General features: G+C 39.7%; 1 protein-coding gene across 2 annotated transcripts in view; it reads left to right on the top strand.

Annotated features, from left to right (window-relative positions):
- UST (uronyl 2-sulfotransferase) overlaps positions 1 to 19,039 on the top strand; it is a gene marked incomplete at its 3' end in the record, with an annotated part of 164,199 nt that overhangs the window by 69,704 nt on the left and 75,456 nt on the right. For both annotated transcript variants that reach the window (XM_080588018.1, XM_080588017.1), the window contains exons 3-4: positions 9,518 to 9,673; positions 16,606 to 16,685. In XM_080588018.1, coding sequence (XP_080444144.1) covers positions 9,518 to 9,673; positions 16,606 to 16,685 — 236 coding nt within the window. The remainder of the gene's footprint in view (positions 1 to 9,517; positions 9,674 to 16,605; positions 16,686 to 19,039) is intronic.

Consider the following 19,039-nt stretch of genomic DNA (forward strand, 5'->3'; position numbering starts at 1 on the left):
CTAAAGTAAAGGATAGGAGGGCAAATTGAGACACAGCGTGACAGATCCTTGGTAGGGGTGAAGCCATGATGTGTTACACTAGCTACAGCCTGACTGATAGTCAACCACAATAGATACAAAAGAGTTAAACCTTAACGTGAAGCAAGACAAATGCATATAAAGGAATAAATTATTTAGTCTACCACTCACCATGGTCAAATCCAATATTATTGGCTCCCTGGGTGAATTCATGAATATTGCATTGGAAGCACAGAAACTGCTACAAGGTAGTTAGGTTACTTAAGGGAACTCCAATGCCACAATGTATTATAAAAAGTTTTAAAACCAGGCTTAGCTACTTAATATCTCTTATTTCGTAAGTATCCAATATAAATATGTGGGTTGGAAGTGATAGGATTTACTACTTACGCAGAGAATAACCGTGCCAGCGTGTTCTGAGCACATCACAGAGTGTACAAAACCCTGGGCTCAGGAGGAAAACCAATCAGTTTTAAACTTTACAGTTCCAACATTTTTATTTTCACAGATATATATATATATATATATATATAAAAATGTGAAGGTGCTCTGGAGTTAGAATGTGGCTTGCAAAAATTTTGCAGCTTAAGGGTTTTTCAGTAGTACATGGAAACCTTTCAGTGGAAAGCTGGGTGATTGAAGTGACATGAAAAATTTTAACCTATCTGAATTCATGCTCGTTCTCTCAATTGCCAGCATCAGTGAACAATTTGCATCACTGATCTCCTTTATCTTGTTATGAGATAGGCACATGCCAGCAAGAGGAATTACACAATGTGAGGAACTTCATAACTAAAAGATGAAAATATTGCTTTTCAGAAGAGAACTAATGACAGCCTTACCATTCTTTATTTTCTGTTGTGATCTGCATACATCCTTGTAAGGTTGAGAGAGGTTAAACCACAGGAAAAGAGTAAGGTCTTTCTGTTCTGCACCCCTCTGTATATGAGAGACAGTCTTTGATTCTTTTAAATGTCATTCTCAGCTGTATTAAAAAGGGACATCTGCAAGATATGAATGGTAGTTGTTCAGTTCTCTTTGGTGCTAAGGTGAAAAGGTACAGCATTGTGTCTAATTTTGGTTCCAGAACAGGCGAACAAGTTGCCAACTGCAGAGGAAAGCAAGAAGAATTAGGAGGAGGTTGAAAAGCATGCTGTGCTAAGAAAGGGTGAAAGGAAAAGACGTGGTTAATCTAGCAGGCATTCAGCTGTAGCCCCAGTCATTACCTGCTTGGTGGGGTGATTCCCTGTCACCTGCTTCATCCCCGAGAGGAATTGGAGCTGCCGCCACTTCCATACAGGTCTGAAGGATTAGATCCAGGTGTCTGCTCGCACTTCAAGGTGCTGCCTAATATCGGTGACCACCTGAAACTGCCAAGTGAACTGAACATCTGCTCTCTACCAGTCTGTTTCACTTTTTGTATGCATGTGCTGAATTTAAAAATTGCGGTCATTTCACATACCTGAAATAAACTTGGTCTCTGTTCTCTTTTCTGGGAAATCTTGAGCAGCAGATTGCAGAAGTAGGGGTTTTGCTCACCTGCAAGCTGCTGTTGTAGGAAAATAAATCAGACATGAGGGATAAAATGAGCAAAACCAAATGTGTTGACGGGGTTCAGCCTTAACTTTGAAAGCTTGCTCTTTGCAATTTTCTTTTCGCAGGTTGTTACTGATATTATCAAAGTATCAATTTGCTGTATGTATAGATGTGGTATCTTGTAATAGGACCTGGTATCTTGTAATAGGATCTGATCCAAGACTTAACAGGCAGACATCTTTATGCTTTGGTCTTAGCTCTTTTTAGAATTGTAGGGGTTCAGTACTTCCAAGAAAAAAAAAAAAGTATATATATATAGGTGGGTTTTGGATTGGCTATATAGATATGTTTTGTAGGATGAATCGGGAATCATTAACGTTGGAGGACACTTTATAGTAATGGTTTTCTTCTGTCTTAGTAAGTGGAAGGACTGAGTCTACATCCAGTCTCCTTTTGTTGCTTGTGCTCCATGCTTATGTTTTTAATTATTTTGGTACTTAGGGATGTTGAATCATTAGGGAACACATTTTAACTTATTCGTCCAAATATGTTAGCTGCCAAAAAGATGAAATGCTTTGTTTTTAAAAGTCATGCTTTTTCAATTGAATTAGTTGCTTAATGAAGATGCAACAGAAGAATCTTCTGTTTATTCTTCTGCCTATTTTCAGGGCTCCACTGCAGCTGTATGGACTTCAGACTTTGCAAACAAACCTCACCCGTATCTTTCTTGTGGTTTTAAGTGTATTTTCAGTGAACCGTAAAGGGGATGATGCTGTCTAGTCTGCTTTAGAGTTGGTTACTTCCACAAGCTTGTCTTTGTCTACTGCCACTACACTCTACAGGTAGACAGACAGGTACTGATGAGTATCTGGACTTTTGCAAAACATTTGACACTGTCCTGCATGACATCCTTGTTTCCAAATTGGAGAGACATGAATTTGATGGATGGACCACTCAGTGGATAAGTAATTGGCTGGATGATTGCACTGAGAAAGCTGGGGTTATTTAGCCTAGAGAAGAGAAGGCTCTGGAGAAACCTTATAGCAGCCTTCCAATATTTAAAGGGGGCCTAAAAGAAAGATGAGGAGAGACTCTTTATCAGGAGATGTAGTAACATGACAAGGGGTAACAGTTTTGAACTAAAAAAGGATAGGTTAAGATTAGATGTGAGGAAAAAAATCTTTACTATAACGTTGGTAGGGCACTGGAACGGGCAGCCCAGAGAATCATAGAATGGTTTGGATTGGAAGGGACCTTAAAGACCACCCAGTTCCACCCCCCTGCCATGGGCAGGGACACCTCCCACTAGAGCAGGTTGCTCAAAGCCCCATCCAGCCTGGCCTTGAGCACTTCAAGAATGGGGCATCCACAGCTTCTAAAACCTGTATGCAAGTTTTAAACTAAAAGAGGGTAGATTTAGATTAGATATAAGGAAGAAATTCTTTGCTCGGAGGGTGGTGAGATACTGGCACAGGTAGCCCAGAGAAGCATGATGGTACTTGACAGAATTGTGCCTGTGATGTTTAGCTGGGAGAGAGGGAGGGTAACTTTTTCACCTTTCAACCACGCTTTCTACTGGCAAATCTTTGTGTTAGTAATTCTTTGTTGTAGGCGCTTGTATGTGAGAATAAGGTAATTTTTGTTTGGAAAGGGATTTTTTATTTTTGGCAATTCCTGAAGTTATCTTTGGGATATGCTATCTCTTATTGGCCTCAATGTTTGTCTTTTAGTAGCCTGTGTCAGGCTTGTTACAAACCTCACAGAAAAAGAGGCATCAGATGGATCCAAGATCTCAAAGCTAGTAATTGAGTTATCTAATCTGTCTTCTTGAAACCCACAATGTGAGAATGAGTGTTCACTGGAACAGTAGAAGATAAGGTAAAAATTAAATGCATGGTGGTTAATAAAATTCTGGAATTTCTTTTGTGTGCTCTGGAAGAGGAGGAGAAATGTCAGAGAGAAATGGTCTGCAGCCAGTGTTGGGTGTTGCTTGCTCTCCGTAATGAGCATCCTCCACCACTCATGAGCCAAACAGACCGTTGCTTTGACACAGTAAGTCATTTTTGAAGTTTTATGATTGTGTCTCAGCTGTGCAGGAAGAAAATGGAGGGGTTGCAGAGGGAAGATTTAATATTACATAGAGATGTGTGACATCAGTAAGTGTTTTTCACGATCTTGTCACTTGCGTGTGTGTTGGTTGGCCTCATTCACATGGTTAAGGTGGAGCATCTTCTGCCCACAAGTTAGTGTCTGCTGAGAAAGGAGAAGCCAGTTACGGCATCAGCTTCAGGCCTCTCTTATACCTAAGGACAGGGTTCACTGGAGTGAGTCACTTACCTGCAAAATTTGTGGAGATAATGGTCTGCTTTTGAGTATGTGCATCTCTGATATGAGTTATTTATCTGGGGAAATTCTTACTGGCCTAAAGAGCTCTTTGACAGTTGTCATCCTTAATGCAAATTCATTTTGGGATAAAAATGATTTTTCTTCCACTGGATTTCATTCAGAATGGTTCTTGTCAACTTCTTTAACTGTGGAACAAAAGGGAAAAAAAAAAACACAGTTTGAATTGACAAGTAAATTGTTGTATAACTTTTCAATTCCTTGGAAAGAGCTGTTGTAATTATACTGTGGGTTTTACTTTTCTATAACTGTAAGTACCAATTTTGTAAGTACCAATTTGTATAACTCCAAAATTAATTATATGTTTGAATTGTTTTTAGTACCTCTGGGCTTTGATGCCATGCTCAACAAAGTCACTCTAATTGTTTTGAAGTTGTGCATTGTTACATGAATATTATGTTGCCGAGCATCACCTCAGCTAATTAGCCTATATGGTGCAACTCCCATTGCAAAATGAAATGTAACCCAATTAGCAGTTTGTAAATCCCAAACCTCTGTTTTCCATCTTGTTTTTTCTAATATTATAGGAGCATTCTTTTCAAGTGTCTCTTCTGCCACGGTCTCTTATATCGTCTGACTGTTGCTGTTGTGTGCATTGTGAGTGGGAAAACAAAGTTCCTCTTTTAAAGTTCCTTTTAAGTTCCTCGTTTTCTCTGTCTTGCATTTCTAGATCTGCCTGATACAAACTCGGGTTTCTAGAAGTGTTTCTTCTTCCAAGAAATTACTTTTACTCTTTCTAAAATGCAGAAAGCAGATTTGCAGTGTCCTAAGAGAAATGGACAAAAATTTGTTTAAGTACCAAAAGCCTCTGTGCTGCATGGCTTTGTGTATTGGGCACACTCTGTTGCATTTAGGTGTGTAAGTGGAATGGTGACGTTAATAGATAAAAGATTAGCAAAGCATCAGCAATGAATCCTTAAAACTAGCCACATTCAGCAGTGCTACAAGTGAAGTTTTGATTACAGCTAATTATTGTGTTCTTCTAAAGCAATCTTAGGGCTGTAGTGTTTATCTTGAATCTTGTCTGATTTTACCCAAGTGCATTCACATGTTTACTCAATCAAGGCATTGATATATTGGCCTGCTTTAAACTAAACAGTTGTCTGGAAATAATAGCCCTTTATTTCAGTTTTCTCTATCTGTAGTGAGCATTTGCTTTTGGTTTCTTTTTTTTTGCGTTGCCATGGCTATTTTCTGCATGCAGAGCAGAACTGCATTACATAAGAAGGTGAGTTTCAGAAACAAAGGTGAAAACTGGCCAAAATTGGTTAGTAGATGTTAGCTGGCAAAGTTATTTGCACTTAGGCCGTTGTAAAGTTTCTGTTCTACTTTCATTTTCTTTCTTTTTTTTTTTTTAAAGAATTGTATTATTAAGTTTCACCCGAAAGTTATTGGGTAATAAAATCAGGGATTTCATTAGAAGTTGAATTTAATCTGAGTGCAGCAAAATTTCACTTGGAATGAGTTAAGTATCAATGTAGAAAAACTTTTGCTCACTATATTGCAAAGTGCAACTCTGCTATGAAAATCAAAGCAGTTCATAATTATGAAGCATTGTTTAACATTTCCAAACTCTACCCTACATACTCGTACCAGTATCAAAGGTTAGCTACTGCTGCACCATCCAGTTCATTACCTTTGGAGTTCTGTAACCACTGAGGATGGGATTTTGCATTTCATGGGAAGCAAAGCTTCTGTAGGATTGTAGATTGATAAAGAATAAGGGGGCTGATTTTCTCATAGAAAACCTTTATATGAGTGTGGCAAAATAGTGAAGACGTGGTGTGTTATGTGTGTTTTATGGGGCCCATGTTCACTTGCCGAATCAGCAGATGAGATATACTGGAGAAAGCTCAAACAAGACAGTGACCACCAAATACCTACCCCTTCCACAGCTGATCTGGGGAGTCACAGCTTTTATAGTTATGTTGCAATGAAGGATATCCTAAACGTTGCTACTAGTAGCAATAGTAATGTTCTTTTGGTCTTGAAATGTAATGATGATAGCAAAGTGCCATGAATGACCAACACTTTATATAATATTCAACATTATATATGATGTTACCATTATATATAAGGGTATCTAGATTTCTCCTTTTATTTTTGTTCTAGTTAGCAGTTCTCTATGAAAGTAATCTGAAGGGTTTCCTGAGGAAGCATTTTCCGTCTCTGATGAAGATCTGTTAGCTGCTCCAATATCACGAGAAGTGCCAGAAGCCCATATGCCTCTTCTGACTGCTGTTATGTTAGAAATCCTCCCGCTAGAGAACATGATTGCACCACCAGCAAAAGTGACTGTAGGTTGAGACACACCATTGCTTTGGCACATGACCTGTTCCTTGTGCTGAAAATGTCTTGCCTAGAACCACGTTGCAGGCCTTGTGTCAGGAAACATTTTGTGCAGTCGTCTTAATAGAAAAACAAGCTTTCACTAAGTGCCATACGTGTACTGCTGTAGGTGAAACCATGAGGTCCTGACAACGTTAGCCAATTTAAAGATCTTGAAAACAGATGACTCTTGGTCTATAGTATTAGATGCTGCTGCTATTTGCTATACCAGCTGTTTGTCTAATGCGATAATGTGACTTCAGAATGCCTTTTACTGATAGAATAGCCCTTGGAAATCATCCAGGAACAAAACAAGGCTGCATCCAGCTTTCTTTAGAACAGTGAATTGCTACTTGCACTTTCTGGTTTCCCAGTTTTATGAGTTAAGCTTCTAAAGCAGTCTGCAGATCTCAAATCTGATATGGAATAGTACTCTTACCTCTTCACTCCAGTTTTATCTGTTCCTAACATCTCTTATCAGTAGTGACCCTAATCAGTAGAATAGCTCTATGTGCTTGTTTTATGTACTTCAATAGACTGCTTTTTACTTATTTTTATTTATTTTTTTAAACATAGTGCATGTAACAATCATACTCTGACTTCTGACATATTAGAAGTATATACTGGAATGACAAAATACTCTGCTCTTAGAAGATAAATAACAAGCACCAGTTTTATTCATCTTACAAAATAGGCAGGAGAGTCTTTTCTATATCCTGCAGGAATGGCTATGCAAAATGGTTTCCTACAACATTATGCAATTTCTCATCATTTTGCTTCGGTATCTAGCCTAAGTCAAGGAAATTGTGGACTATCAGACAGCAGTAACATTTGGTCAGTAAATAGTACAATGAAATGCGTTGTAGTGTGTTTTGAGGATCTGAGTTCCAAGAGACGCAGCATGGGTGACATGGAGCTGAGAGATTGGCATCCCCAGGAGCAACAGTAGACTATTATAGGCAAGGTCAGTGCTTCATTGATCTTCTCTTCACTACCAGTAAGGAGCAGCTGAAAGTTAGGAGCTAGAAGGGTTTTTTTAAGGCAATAGGTAAAATTAGCATGCAATACATAATGGATAAGAAACAGTGACCTTATCTCAATGTCACTGAAGAAATCAAAACTGCTGAGTGAGCAGAAAGCTAGTTGTGCCCACTCATTCCTGCAGAGGAAGCCTTGTTTGCCTCTTGTAGAGGTTGTGCTGTGCCTATGTTAGTGAGGGAGATCTGTAGCGGACATGGAGAGAGCGCAGCAAGGACAGTACAGAAGAGGTGTTGCTGTGCTTGGGGCACCACGTCTGCCATGACTGAATCCAAACAAATCATTAAGTAGCAAAAAATGAAAGCTTCTGCATGAAAAATGTCTGAAGTGTGATAGGACATAGGGTATTTAAAAGATGAGTCCATCACTCATGACATTGGTTGTCTTGCCTCAAAGGCAAGACAGACATTTTCCAGAAGTGGAAAACAGCTGGTGCAAATGTATGAAAGCAGGCTTAATGAAGTTCAGTTTGTAAGCTGGCAGTTAATGAAAACTATTTCTAAATATTCATTTGGAGAAGTAATCAAAAGCCTTTTTCCTGCCGACAGTCTGAATGGAAATAGCCAAAATAAGGCTTCACTGAGTGGAGCAGAGGTGGGTGCTTACCCATGCATGGCAGATCTCAGCTTGGCAAGCCTGTAGGTGGTTGTAGAAGGCACTTAGTAATGCTGGACTTTGGTACCATTTAATGTTAGGTGCAGACTTGTGGCCATAATTCCTCACTGGACTTACTGTAATAGCGTTTGTGATTTTCATATCCTGTTGGTTTTTATGTCCATGAATCATGATATCAAATTCACCTCTCAGTTGTCCTATTCTTTCATCCTTGAAAGTTTTGACTGTAGCTCTGTTACCTTTCCCCAGGTGATCTGGGGTTAAAACCAAACTGCTTCCTGTATTATTGACCTTATTATTCCTGTGATTGCTCTAAGCTGAGTTTCAACATGTCTAGTAATAAAAATTCTTAATTAACATGCTAAATTTTCTCATGTTAGTCTAGCATACAAAGCACCATCAATGACATGTTGCTTTGTTTATTTTTGAAGCACTTCTCTTCTAGAATACCTGAGCTGTCTAAAAGCATTTAGTTAACTATTATGAGCTGCTCTTTTGGTTGTGCCTTGCAGAAATACTGTTAAAACCGCACAGGTACCCCACCCGCACCCCTGGTCCCTCCTTCTTTGCCTCAAAGACAGTAATAATTATAATAATAAATGTTGCCAAATTGTAATAGGAATTTCTGAGAAATAACTGAAAGAAGAAATTTCAAACTTTTCTACCTTCTGTTTGATGTTCTTGGAGCCAAAAAAAGAAACTTACCTTCAGCTTCAGAGAGATGGTATTCAGTAAAGAGCACTGATGCCTGCAACAGTTGCATGAAGAGTGCCAAGCCTGGGATCGCAGCTGCCCATGCTGTTAAATTATCTGAATAGTCCTTGGCATAGTTTTAGCCCAAGTCAACTATCAGTCTCCTGAGTGGGGACAGGAGTGTGGTGCAAGAGACTTGAGCTGGAGATCATTGCCGGTAGGTGGGTGGGATGTGGCTGGTCTGGTTTGATGCCTGGTGAATGTCACCTGTGTGGCTGTGACCAGACCATGCCATTTGTCCTCCAGGCCCGGCAGTGTCTTCTGGCTTGGTTTATTGCACGAGTACGTACCTCACCAGTGGCATGATTCCTTCTCTAAAACTTTGGAAGATTCATGTTTATATTTTACATTGAAACGGCTGATTAATTTTAGCGTTCTCCAATTGGTTGTTGCTTCTCTAAAGCTGAAGTTTTGCAACTCGAGCATTCCTCTGTCATTAGACCAACTTCACTTCGAGCTGCCAAACTGTAGCACAAGTTCACTGCTCTTCATTCTTGTATGGAGGCAGTCAACAAGCTTAAGTCCATCATCATCTTCACTGGAAGTCATCAGCCATGGCTTAGTGTTTCTTGTGTAGCTACTGATCTGTGCTGTTACTTTAAAGTAGGTCATGAGGGGGAAGTCTATGTTTGCCATCTCCTGAGCCACGTGTTTTTATTATAAAGAGCTTATAGCTTGCTGGTGGAAATGAATGTTTCTGACCTGGGCAGGGTCCTAGAAATTCTCTTCTACATACCTGTTGGCTGACGGGCAAAATATTCTGTGACTGAGATACAAAGCCAAAAATAGCAATATACTGACTCATTTTTTTTCAATCTTTATTTAGGTACTTCCTTTCCCCAGCCAGGTGGTCTACAACAGAGTTGGAAAGTGTGGAAGTCGAACTGTGGTTTTGCTTTTAAGAATTTTATCAGAGAAACATGGATTCAACCTGGTAACGTCTGACATTCATAACAAAACAAGACTGACCAAAAATGAACAGGTAAGTTACTCCTGCTCAACTTAGATCCTGTTCTCTTATTGTGTTTGTGAAGCTGAGAAACAAAGGGATCTAGCACAAATCATATTGAAAAGATGTATTATCTGAGTAATCTGCCAGTATTCATCATCTTCTAAGTAGCTTTAGTTAACAGGAGAAATGGATGGTAGAGCCAAGAGCAACGTGATATGGAGGGTTATGCTTAAAAAAAAAAAAAAAGCTTCCGGTGAGACAGCCCTTGAATGTACTCGACATAGCAGTTAGCCCAGCAGAGATGCAAGAAGAGTTACTACAAGTGAGGTTAGGTGCTAACAGCTTCTCAGACCTGTATTAAGGTATCTGCAGGGCACAGCCTTTTGTCACGTAGGCATGCTGGCTTATTCAGACCTAGCTTGGATCTCTTTAAGCAGAGTATGAATAAATAAATAATAGCCAACAGTTTCTCTGCTGGCTTTTCCCATTCACTTTTAGTAATCACTTGCATCAATTTTTTTTTTCCCCAGGCCATGCTAATTCATGTTGCTGTAGTCTGACACATCCCTGAACCCATCTCAGCCTCTCACTTGTCTACCTTTTTCACATTATAATACAGCCCTCACTGAAGCAACGCCAAATGAAACCTCTTCGCCCAGACACCCCTCTTCATGTTCCCTTAAAGCTGTAGAGGGCATTATTTTTGCAGGTTTGATTCCACAAAAGATCTGGTTATTTAAATTCACTTGTATCTAGGGTAACCGTGTGCCCGCCAGAACTATCAATGCCATCCATAGATATTGATGCAAGTAACACAAAAAACTCGGTCTCCAAAGTGTGCTGATTAACGCAGATGCCTTACACACAGCTGTTTCACACGTTGCCCACAGCTGTTCTTTTGATCTGCTGATTCAGGCAAGTGCTGCAGTAGCTGCCTGCATCACTCCTGAGATCAGTGATCTACAAACCACAAAAGGATATGTGCAGTGATCAAAACACAGGGATGGGCCTACCAGTGGCATCATCCTGTGGTTAGGGGTTATTTATCTGTAACGTGTTTATGAGCATAAGTTTCAATGTTTGTTATTTTAGATATAGCAGTTCATTCCAGATTAAAGTTTGGGAGCGGATGTCACTACTGCAGTTCCCGCGTTCCTTCCTTCCAGTGTAGCCTTTCGGGTCCCACAGGCAGCAATTCACCTAACCCTTTAGGGCATTTGTGTGTGGCCAGAGGCAGGGACTGGCTATCAGGGGCTGCCCACCAGCCAAAAGGCTGTGGAAGAGGCCAGTGCCCCCTCTGCTGCCCCTGCTCAGCCTCGCTGAGTGACCAAGGGAAGGGGCAAAGACCAGGGCTGTAGCTGCCACAGCATCCTTCTGTGCACAGCGAAATGGAGCCTGGGGAGTTTGCAGAATGGTCAGGTCAGGGGCAAACTGTCTTGTGTTATTTTTTCTGCGTTTTACTTTTTCTGGTTAACTGTTGGATATGCAGTAGGGGATTTCTATTGGTATGATTGTTTTTGTGTTTGGGGTTGTTTGGGTTTTGTTTTGATTATGTCCTTCATTGTGTTTCATTGCTAACTGGGAGATAAAATCTAAAAACCTCAAAAGTATTAACAGCCACAGTCCTTCATCCTCATAATCTGCTGCATTTCTCTGGTAGGCAGAGAACATGTTAAACATGATAACAGATCCCATGTAAACAGTCTTCCGTGCTTTGGTCCAACATGTCAAGATTCCAAAAAAGCCCAGACTGATTTGTGATGCAAGCAATATACTGACAGAGGATAAATAGGTGCATTATTTTTTTCACTCCAGAAGCTTTGGGTTACTGTTCAGTGAATGTGCAGGAACACAGATAGCGGTAGACATACTGTTACAGAGCTGATGATTTACTCTCTAGCATGCCCTGCTATAACATGAGTCTCTCTATTTTAATTTATGGCTTATTTACGTAGTTACAATAGGTTCATAATTTAATGAGTACTTTTGCTGAAAAGCACATTTGATCACCAGGTTACATGCCTGGAGACACTAACTGTTCTGTTGTTTAGGGTATTTTCAGTTGTCTTCCCATTTTTTATGAGTAAAATATGAAAATGAATTACTTCTCCCACCTTTAATGTGGTACACACAAGAGGAAATTAAGAGAATGAATGGTCTCAGGCTTCAGGCATTGGAATGAGAGAATAGAGGTCTGGGCTGGGCTGCAGGCTCCCCACATAAGAAACTCGCTCGAGATGTTATTGCTCTCTCCCTTCTGTCATTTGTCTGTCCCGTGTTTGGTTAAAGCTCTGATCCAGCCAAGACTTTTCTGTAAATATTTAGCTTGCGCAGTCTGCTATTGTTAAATAAAGTTAAGCATGTAGGTGTTCTTAATGACTATGGAGATTGCATTTAACTGGAATCTATATGCTCATTGCCTTTTCCAGTCTTCATCCTACTAAGAAATTTTCCCAGATTATGTCTGCCTGTCAGCAATTAGAAGTGTAGCCATTGAACATCCATGGGCATAAAGGAGTGGCTTCTGGAAGCAGATGAGTTAATTAGGTCCTTGCCATTTACTATAATATTTTCAATTAATAATTAGAAGCTTACAGCTACAGAACTTACGCGTAGTATTCACGTATACAAAGTCAACCTAATTGCTCTGGCTTTAAAGTGACAGATGTATGGGTGCAACATGAATTCTTGCCCATCCATGACTGCTCCAGTCCTGACTTCTTTTTTACACTCAGAAGTAAGAATGAGAGTGCTTACAGATATGCAAATACTGACCACATATAGGAGTACCTGATAGTATGTCCTCACATCATTTCCCTCTACCACCCATCCTTTGGGCAGACAGCTGGCTTTATATACAATTCAAGTTTAACACACTAAAAATCCATTGCTAATTTTTCTTAAATTCTTTTGAAGGCAGAAAATTGGTCATAGCAGCTCAGAGAATTTAAGAAATTTTTGAAACAATTCCAAATCTCTGAGAGTTGAAAATGAAGATCTGTTCTCATTCCTGTGAGCTGTGAATTGTTTATGGAAATGAAGTAAGACTGAGATGAAAGTGATACACCAAACGCCTGTAGATACTTGTGCCTCCTGGACACTACACACCTTCATTAGAGACCGTAACCAGTATAAAAGAAGGTGAACAACTCAAAAGAGAGACAAATACTGAGAATTTTTTGTCCTATTTGCATCAATGTTAGCAGAAACCATAGTGTCATCCACTTGGAAAATCAGTTGCATCACCGTTTTTATACATTTTGACCTCAGATTCTCTCCCAATGAAATGAATCGGCTTCAAAAAGTAGGAACATGTTGGCTGTTCTCTAGATAAGATTATTATCTGATTATTTCTTTCTGTTCCCAGTGCAATTAACTATTACAAATCTCAAACGCAATGGGACTGCTCTCAGCAGGCCAGCATGTGGAGCTAGATGTTTATGGAAGGGGGAAAGAAGGTGTCCTATCTCACAAGGCTGAGCTGAGTTTTGATGCAGGAACAATGCTGTGGCTGGAGCAAAGCCATCGTCCACGTTTCTTTCCTTTCGGGGAGGGCCCCAAGCAGTCTCTCTCCAAGTCATTTCACTGTGCCATCTGCTGGATTGTTATTTACAATGCAGCAGCGACTGAAAAATACGCCGCTGATGCTGAGCCATGGTGACTTGATTCTTTCAGCATGGCCAGCTGAGATGCTACAACGATAGTGTAGGACAGTAGTCTGAGGGAAATTTTTTTCCCTTGGAGTATTGCCTCTTGGTTTTCTTGCTCAGGTGGGCTTTAGGATTCAGAAATAGCTGGTGATTTACAGAGTTGCCTCTAATTGCAGATCTGGTCTTGTTTAAAGATCTCGTTTTAAAGTCAGAAAATTTATTTTGGAGAAAAAATAGAATGAAAGTTCAAGCAAGGAGTCACAGTGGTAGAAAGACTATTCCTTGCAGTGAATTGCTACTGAGGGGGATTGTGTTCTTCTGCTCATGTAATTTATCTTTAAATTTCAAATATTTCTGTCAATGATAGCAAATGCCTCAGCACAGTTGAATGAGCCACAGTGCTCCTTGCAGCTGCTCGCTTTGGTTTAGTAGCCCTCCCGAACGCCTGCCGTGGGCCGTGCAGTCTCACTCTCCTCGGCAGCACAGCACAGGCAGAGGTTTGGGCTCGCTTTTGCCCAGAGACTGAGCTGAAGTGCTCTGGCAGCACCATGGGCTCTGCTGGCAGATGTGAGTACCAGGGCCCAGGGTGCCACTGCCTGTCTCTGTCCACACACTCTTCATGTCCTGGAATTTCCCCCTCCCTTAGATCTTTATTCAGCAGCATCAACTTTCTGGTGCAATTTAGTTAATTTCCAAAGCATTTGGTATCTTTGTAAGCACTGTTTCACTGAAAGAGCTAGAGATTAACTCTTGCAGGGGAGCTCAGGGTGACAGTGAGAAAGGTGGATGGCTCTTACAGTCCCATGTCCTAGCGGGCGTGTGTGCCTTTCAGGCTTCTCCCAGATATTTTTGCAGCTTCCTTCCCCAAACATGGATGTGTTCTGGTTCCTCTCTCCCCCTGACGGTGTTTGCTAGCGTAATTGTAGTATCTGTTACTATACCAGGGAGTATCTGCTGCTGCTTGTATGTCTTCACCCCTTTTGAAATTTAGGTTGGTTTAAGACTGTCTCCTAGATGATCTGTACTTATATCTATCTCCTTCCTGCATGCCCCATTCCATCCAAAGGTGCTCACATTCCTGAGCTATCGTCCACTCCTCACTCTTCCTCTATACCGGTTTTCTTGTAGAAAAGAAATCCTAGAGACCCTACTCTTCTGGGAGACATTGGACGATTTTTTATTTGGTTTTGCATCATCTTAAAAGGAGAGCTGATTGCTTGGTATTCCTGAGCAGTGCATTTGGCTTGTTAAGCTGAAATCAGTTCAGCACAGAGGGATCAGAGAGAGAGAGGCCCATGGGAAATATGGCCACAATTTGCATGTGGCCGTGAGCCATTACAGTTATTTATTTTTCCCTACTGACATCTGTGTGTTGTTTCTGTTGAGCCTTACTTACCCTTTTGGCAGGGTTTTTTAAAGAATGTTTTTTGCTTGTTTGTTCATATGCACGTTGTAGCTTTATCCACATCTGCTTACAAGCCCAGCTGAACATTAAGTGTCTAAGTATGAAGGTACTTCAAGTCAAAACAAAATTCTGTGTCTGCCTTAGAGTAAGTTATCATGGCACAAGACATTGAGTTTGGTAGCAAGAGCTTAAAAAAAAAAGCCAGGCACCCAGATGCTGTGCAGCCATCTGCATGCATCTTTGCAGACTGCCTGTGCTGCTGATGCCAAAGTGCCTCTGCTGGTCCAGCAGCAGGCTGACACAAGCCTGACACATCACGTGAAGTGCAATAGGAAGCACTGCGGTACTGCACCATGAATCAACGCGGTCCTATAGCCAGTTGGCACCTGCCACGGGGAGAGGTGATGGACAAGGAAGGCTGGAGAGGTACTTTGTAATGCTGACATGTACCCCACTGCACACATTTATCTGTCATTAAAAATACAGGCAACTTTAATAAACATAATTACTTTGTATGTTTATAATAGCTTTACATCTCCATATTTATGCCATAATGATGGTACCTCATCTATTCCAAGAAGGAGTTATAGTGATGACTGTAGTGACATGAATAGAGGTTTTATCCCGTATGAATATTTTCCTTCTGACACTCATTCATGCAGATAGAATAACACAGGTAAAATACCAATACAGCAGAAAGCTTCGTACAGTTTTGAGAACTTCAATTCTCCTGTAACTTGGCTGGATAAAAATTAACACACGCAAAAAGAGAAACAAAGTGAGACATCTGATATCCAGCCCCTAGAGTCTCTCCTCTGTTTCTTTCTGGAAACAAGGTGGATGAATATATTTTTTTGGCACAGAGAGTTACAAGTCCTAACTGGATGTCAGCTATTTGGGTTGCTAGAACAGCCCTTGTCATCTCAGAGCATTAACAAAATGTACTTAATTATTTTGTGACCGTTATTACAAAGTGTCCTGGGCTTTCTATTGGGGCCGGGCAAGTTCTGCTCTTTAGGTTTCTGAATTTCTTGCTGATAGCAGTTTTATTGTGCTGGAGGAGCTGTGTAAAGATATGTTTGTCTAAACAGAGTCTAAAGATGGCCAACTAAAGCTAAGTGGCCTCTTCCCTTCCTGCCTGATGGATGAACAGTTTGCTTCAGTGCTTGTTGTATGCATATACAAATGTTGAAGGCAGAGGAAAATAGGGAAGAACATATTTGTGTGTGTGCTTTTTCATTTGGTCCTAGGAAATAAATGGCTATACCTTGTCTTGTCTGAAAGACAAAGGTAGGTTGTGTGTCCTAGGAAAAAAAAATGGAGAATGAAAAATGGATGAGGAGCAACAAAATGTGATATGCAATGTAAAAACCATGGCAAAAAGTTCGAATATCAAAACTAAGAAATACAGAAAAAATTAATGATTGATCTCCCTTAGAGGCAGTTTAATATTTTTATAGTCTGGATATGATTTTCTGCCATGCTCTTATGGACATTGGCTCAAGTCCTGTTTTCTGTTATATTTTCAGTTATTTTACATTTTGGCATTCTAGCTAATGAATCCGGTGTCTTCAGAAGGCAGCTGCCACTTCCAAGTTTCTGGTGCAGATTTAGACAGGATTTCAATTTTTCCTTTGGTTTAAGCCTTTCTCTAAATTGATATCCACTTTTAGAAGTACATAAGCTCTGTGATAGCATGATGGTGTCTGCATCTTTAACCTGTCTTGCTTAGGCATGAAACAGTGATAGTGCTATCTTGATAACAATGTTTGGGAGGGACAGTGGGAAAGGAGCTCCTGAGTAATGCTGACTTGAAAATTACATTACTATATGTTGTTTAAATTATATTTGTCTCCATAATGTGCCTTGACATAACATGGAAAATTTGATTTGTTAATTCTTTTCAGATGGAATTGATTAAAAACATAAGCACTGCTGAGCAGCCCTATTTATTCACTAGACATGTTCATTTCCTCAACTTCTCAAGGTAAGACATTTTTTCACTTAAAAGTATTTTTCACTGGTTTCTATCACTTGTAATATGTAGAATATTTTCCTTTCTTTTACAAATAGAAACAATGGACTTTTTCTCCCTTCTGGTACTAGAAGTCACATTTCAGAGGGTTTTTTTCTCTATTGTCTCTTTCCTACCGAGTAGTTATATATAGTATGTTTTTGAAAAGCCAGAAAGCTATTGCATGCTTTTGCCAAGATTACCTTGGTTTATAACATTTCCAGCCAACACACTTGAGGTGGTAACTTGCGTCTTTAAGCTGTGCACTAGTGTTTTAAGAGTGGCAGCAGCCTGTTGTGCCACAGTTGTGTGGCATCTCTGTATAATTAGATACTAATCTAAGAATGAAAGCTCAGCTAAGCTCATTAATTTTGTATCTGGAATGACTTTTATTTAACCAATTTAACCAATTTTATTTAACCAATTTAATTTTGTACTGATAAAATAGTCCCCATTCCACAGGATACAGAAGTATTTAGAAACCATGCAAATGAATTACACTCCATACCATGGGAGTGCAGTCCCTTCTGGCATAAAAAGTAGCAGCTATTTAAATTACACAGTAAGACTCTAGAGAAATTTATAGCATAGAATGTGAAGAAAATTGAATTTGGATGAAACTTCTGAGGAACTTTTGGAACGGTGTGAATGAGTTATGCCAGTTAGCATTTAGCCAGGATACAGAGGTTAAAGCTGACTGCAGATGGTTATTGCCCAGGCTTTAAATTTCATTTAAAAATTATAATCAGGAAGTGTGCCATCTGTGCTACTAAGTTGGATTCCTGGTATTTAGATGAAAGAATTTCTGTGGAAGTGTGAATTTTCTAGTGCTTTGCAAGAGCTTGCCTAGCTTCCCAGTGTATTGTTTATGCCATAATATTAGTGGATGTGCTTTGAATGTATGGCTTCAGGCATGGGTAGAGAATGTAGTAAGAAATGCTAAATTTTGGGAGGGGTTGGTGGTATTGTGTTTTTGTTTTTTTTTTTTTGAAAATACATTATTCCGAGCAATTGAAAGTTCTCTTGCCTGTTACAGGCTATGGGCAATTTTCACTGCATGAAAACCTGAAGAGTAAAACAGAATTTTGGTCTTCCGTGTTCTCTGTTCTGATTCTATGACAGTTCCATTATTAATACATTATTTTTAAATTATAAAACTCATTAGAATAGAGCTTCACATCTTTGGTAAATGATCTTTTCTCCCAGCCAAAACACAGGATCAAACAAGTAGCCTGCCTGAGGGTCAAAGGGAAGTTCTTGATTAAACTGATTTTTTCAAAGGTGGTACACAGCATTAGATACATGAGAAAAACATGAACACGGTTACCTCTTGCTCCTCCTATGATTACATTTGCTGTAAATACGGTACATCCTTGTCGCATAGATAACATGTACCTTCTGCAGTCTTTCCATAAGATTAAATCCATCTACACTTTTCTTAAATACAAATTTGTGAAAATATATAGAACTGTGTAAAATATGTTAAAATATTTGCAGCTTCCTTTTTGGCTATTACTTGCAAACCAGGAAAATGTATTTTTCCTTTTCTTGAGAGAAATCTTGGTTTAACTGATGACTGTCTAGTAGTGAAGAGGCTGATTAGTCTTTTAAATGGGCTACCATCAAGGGGTATCAACATTGCTTACTTTTGGTTTAGCATTTCCTAGTGTTTTCCAGTAAATTAAGCATTTGTGAGAGTTTCAGTCTTTAGTTTCAAAATAAATTGTTGGTGTTCCATCTAATGGTGAAGCAGGGTGTTGGGTATTTTTCTTTGTTCTTTAATTCTATGATGTTATTTTTAGACTGTATTTCATTAGGGAGCAGTGTGTCAAGTACCGATTTTGCAGAATTTTCAAGAATGTGATTTAAGTAGGCACTATAAATAGTACAGTATTGTGAAGGTGTTCTACTTTTGCCTGTGCATTATTTTTTTTTCTTTCTTCTTGATTGGGGAATGGTGTTTTTTTTTTTTTTGAACTATTCAGTTATGGTCCATCCATAGTGGATAGCAAATTCCATTGCCTATGGAATTTGCATCTTCCTGTTTGACTTAGTCTTTCTACTAGCTCAACATAAAAGCTATGTAATACCCCAGAAACTTAAAAAAAAAAAACAAAAAACAACAAAAAAAAACCAACAGTCTCAATGTATCAGTGTGGTGTTCCTTGACTGACAGCTCAAGACCTTACACACAGCACCTCTTGGTGAGAAGCCAGCACAGCGGGGAGTGGGGCTGAAGGTAGGAGACAACTTAGTTTAAAGGTAAAAGAAGCCCACTTTGGTGAAAATCATTGCTCCTTCACAAGGAAAGGGATGAGGCTTTCTTC

The sequence above is a fragment of the Anser brachyrhynchus genome (genome assembly GCF_964034855.1).
Source record: "Anser brachyrhynchus genome assembly, chromosome: 3".
Lineage (NCBI taxonomy): Eukaryota > Metazoa > Chordata > Aves > Anseriformes > Anatidae > Anser > Anser brachyrhynchus.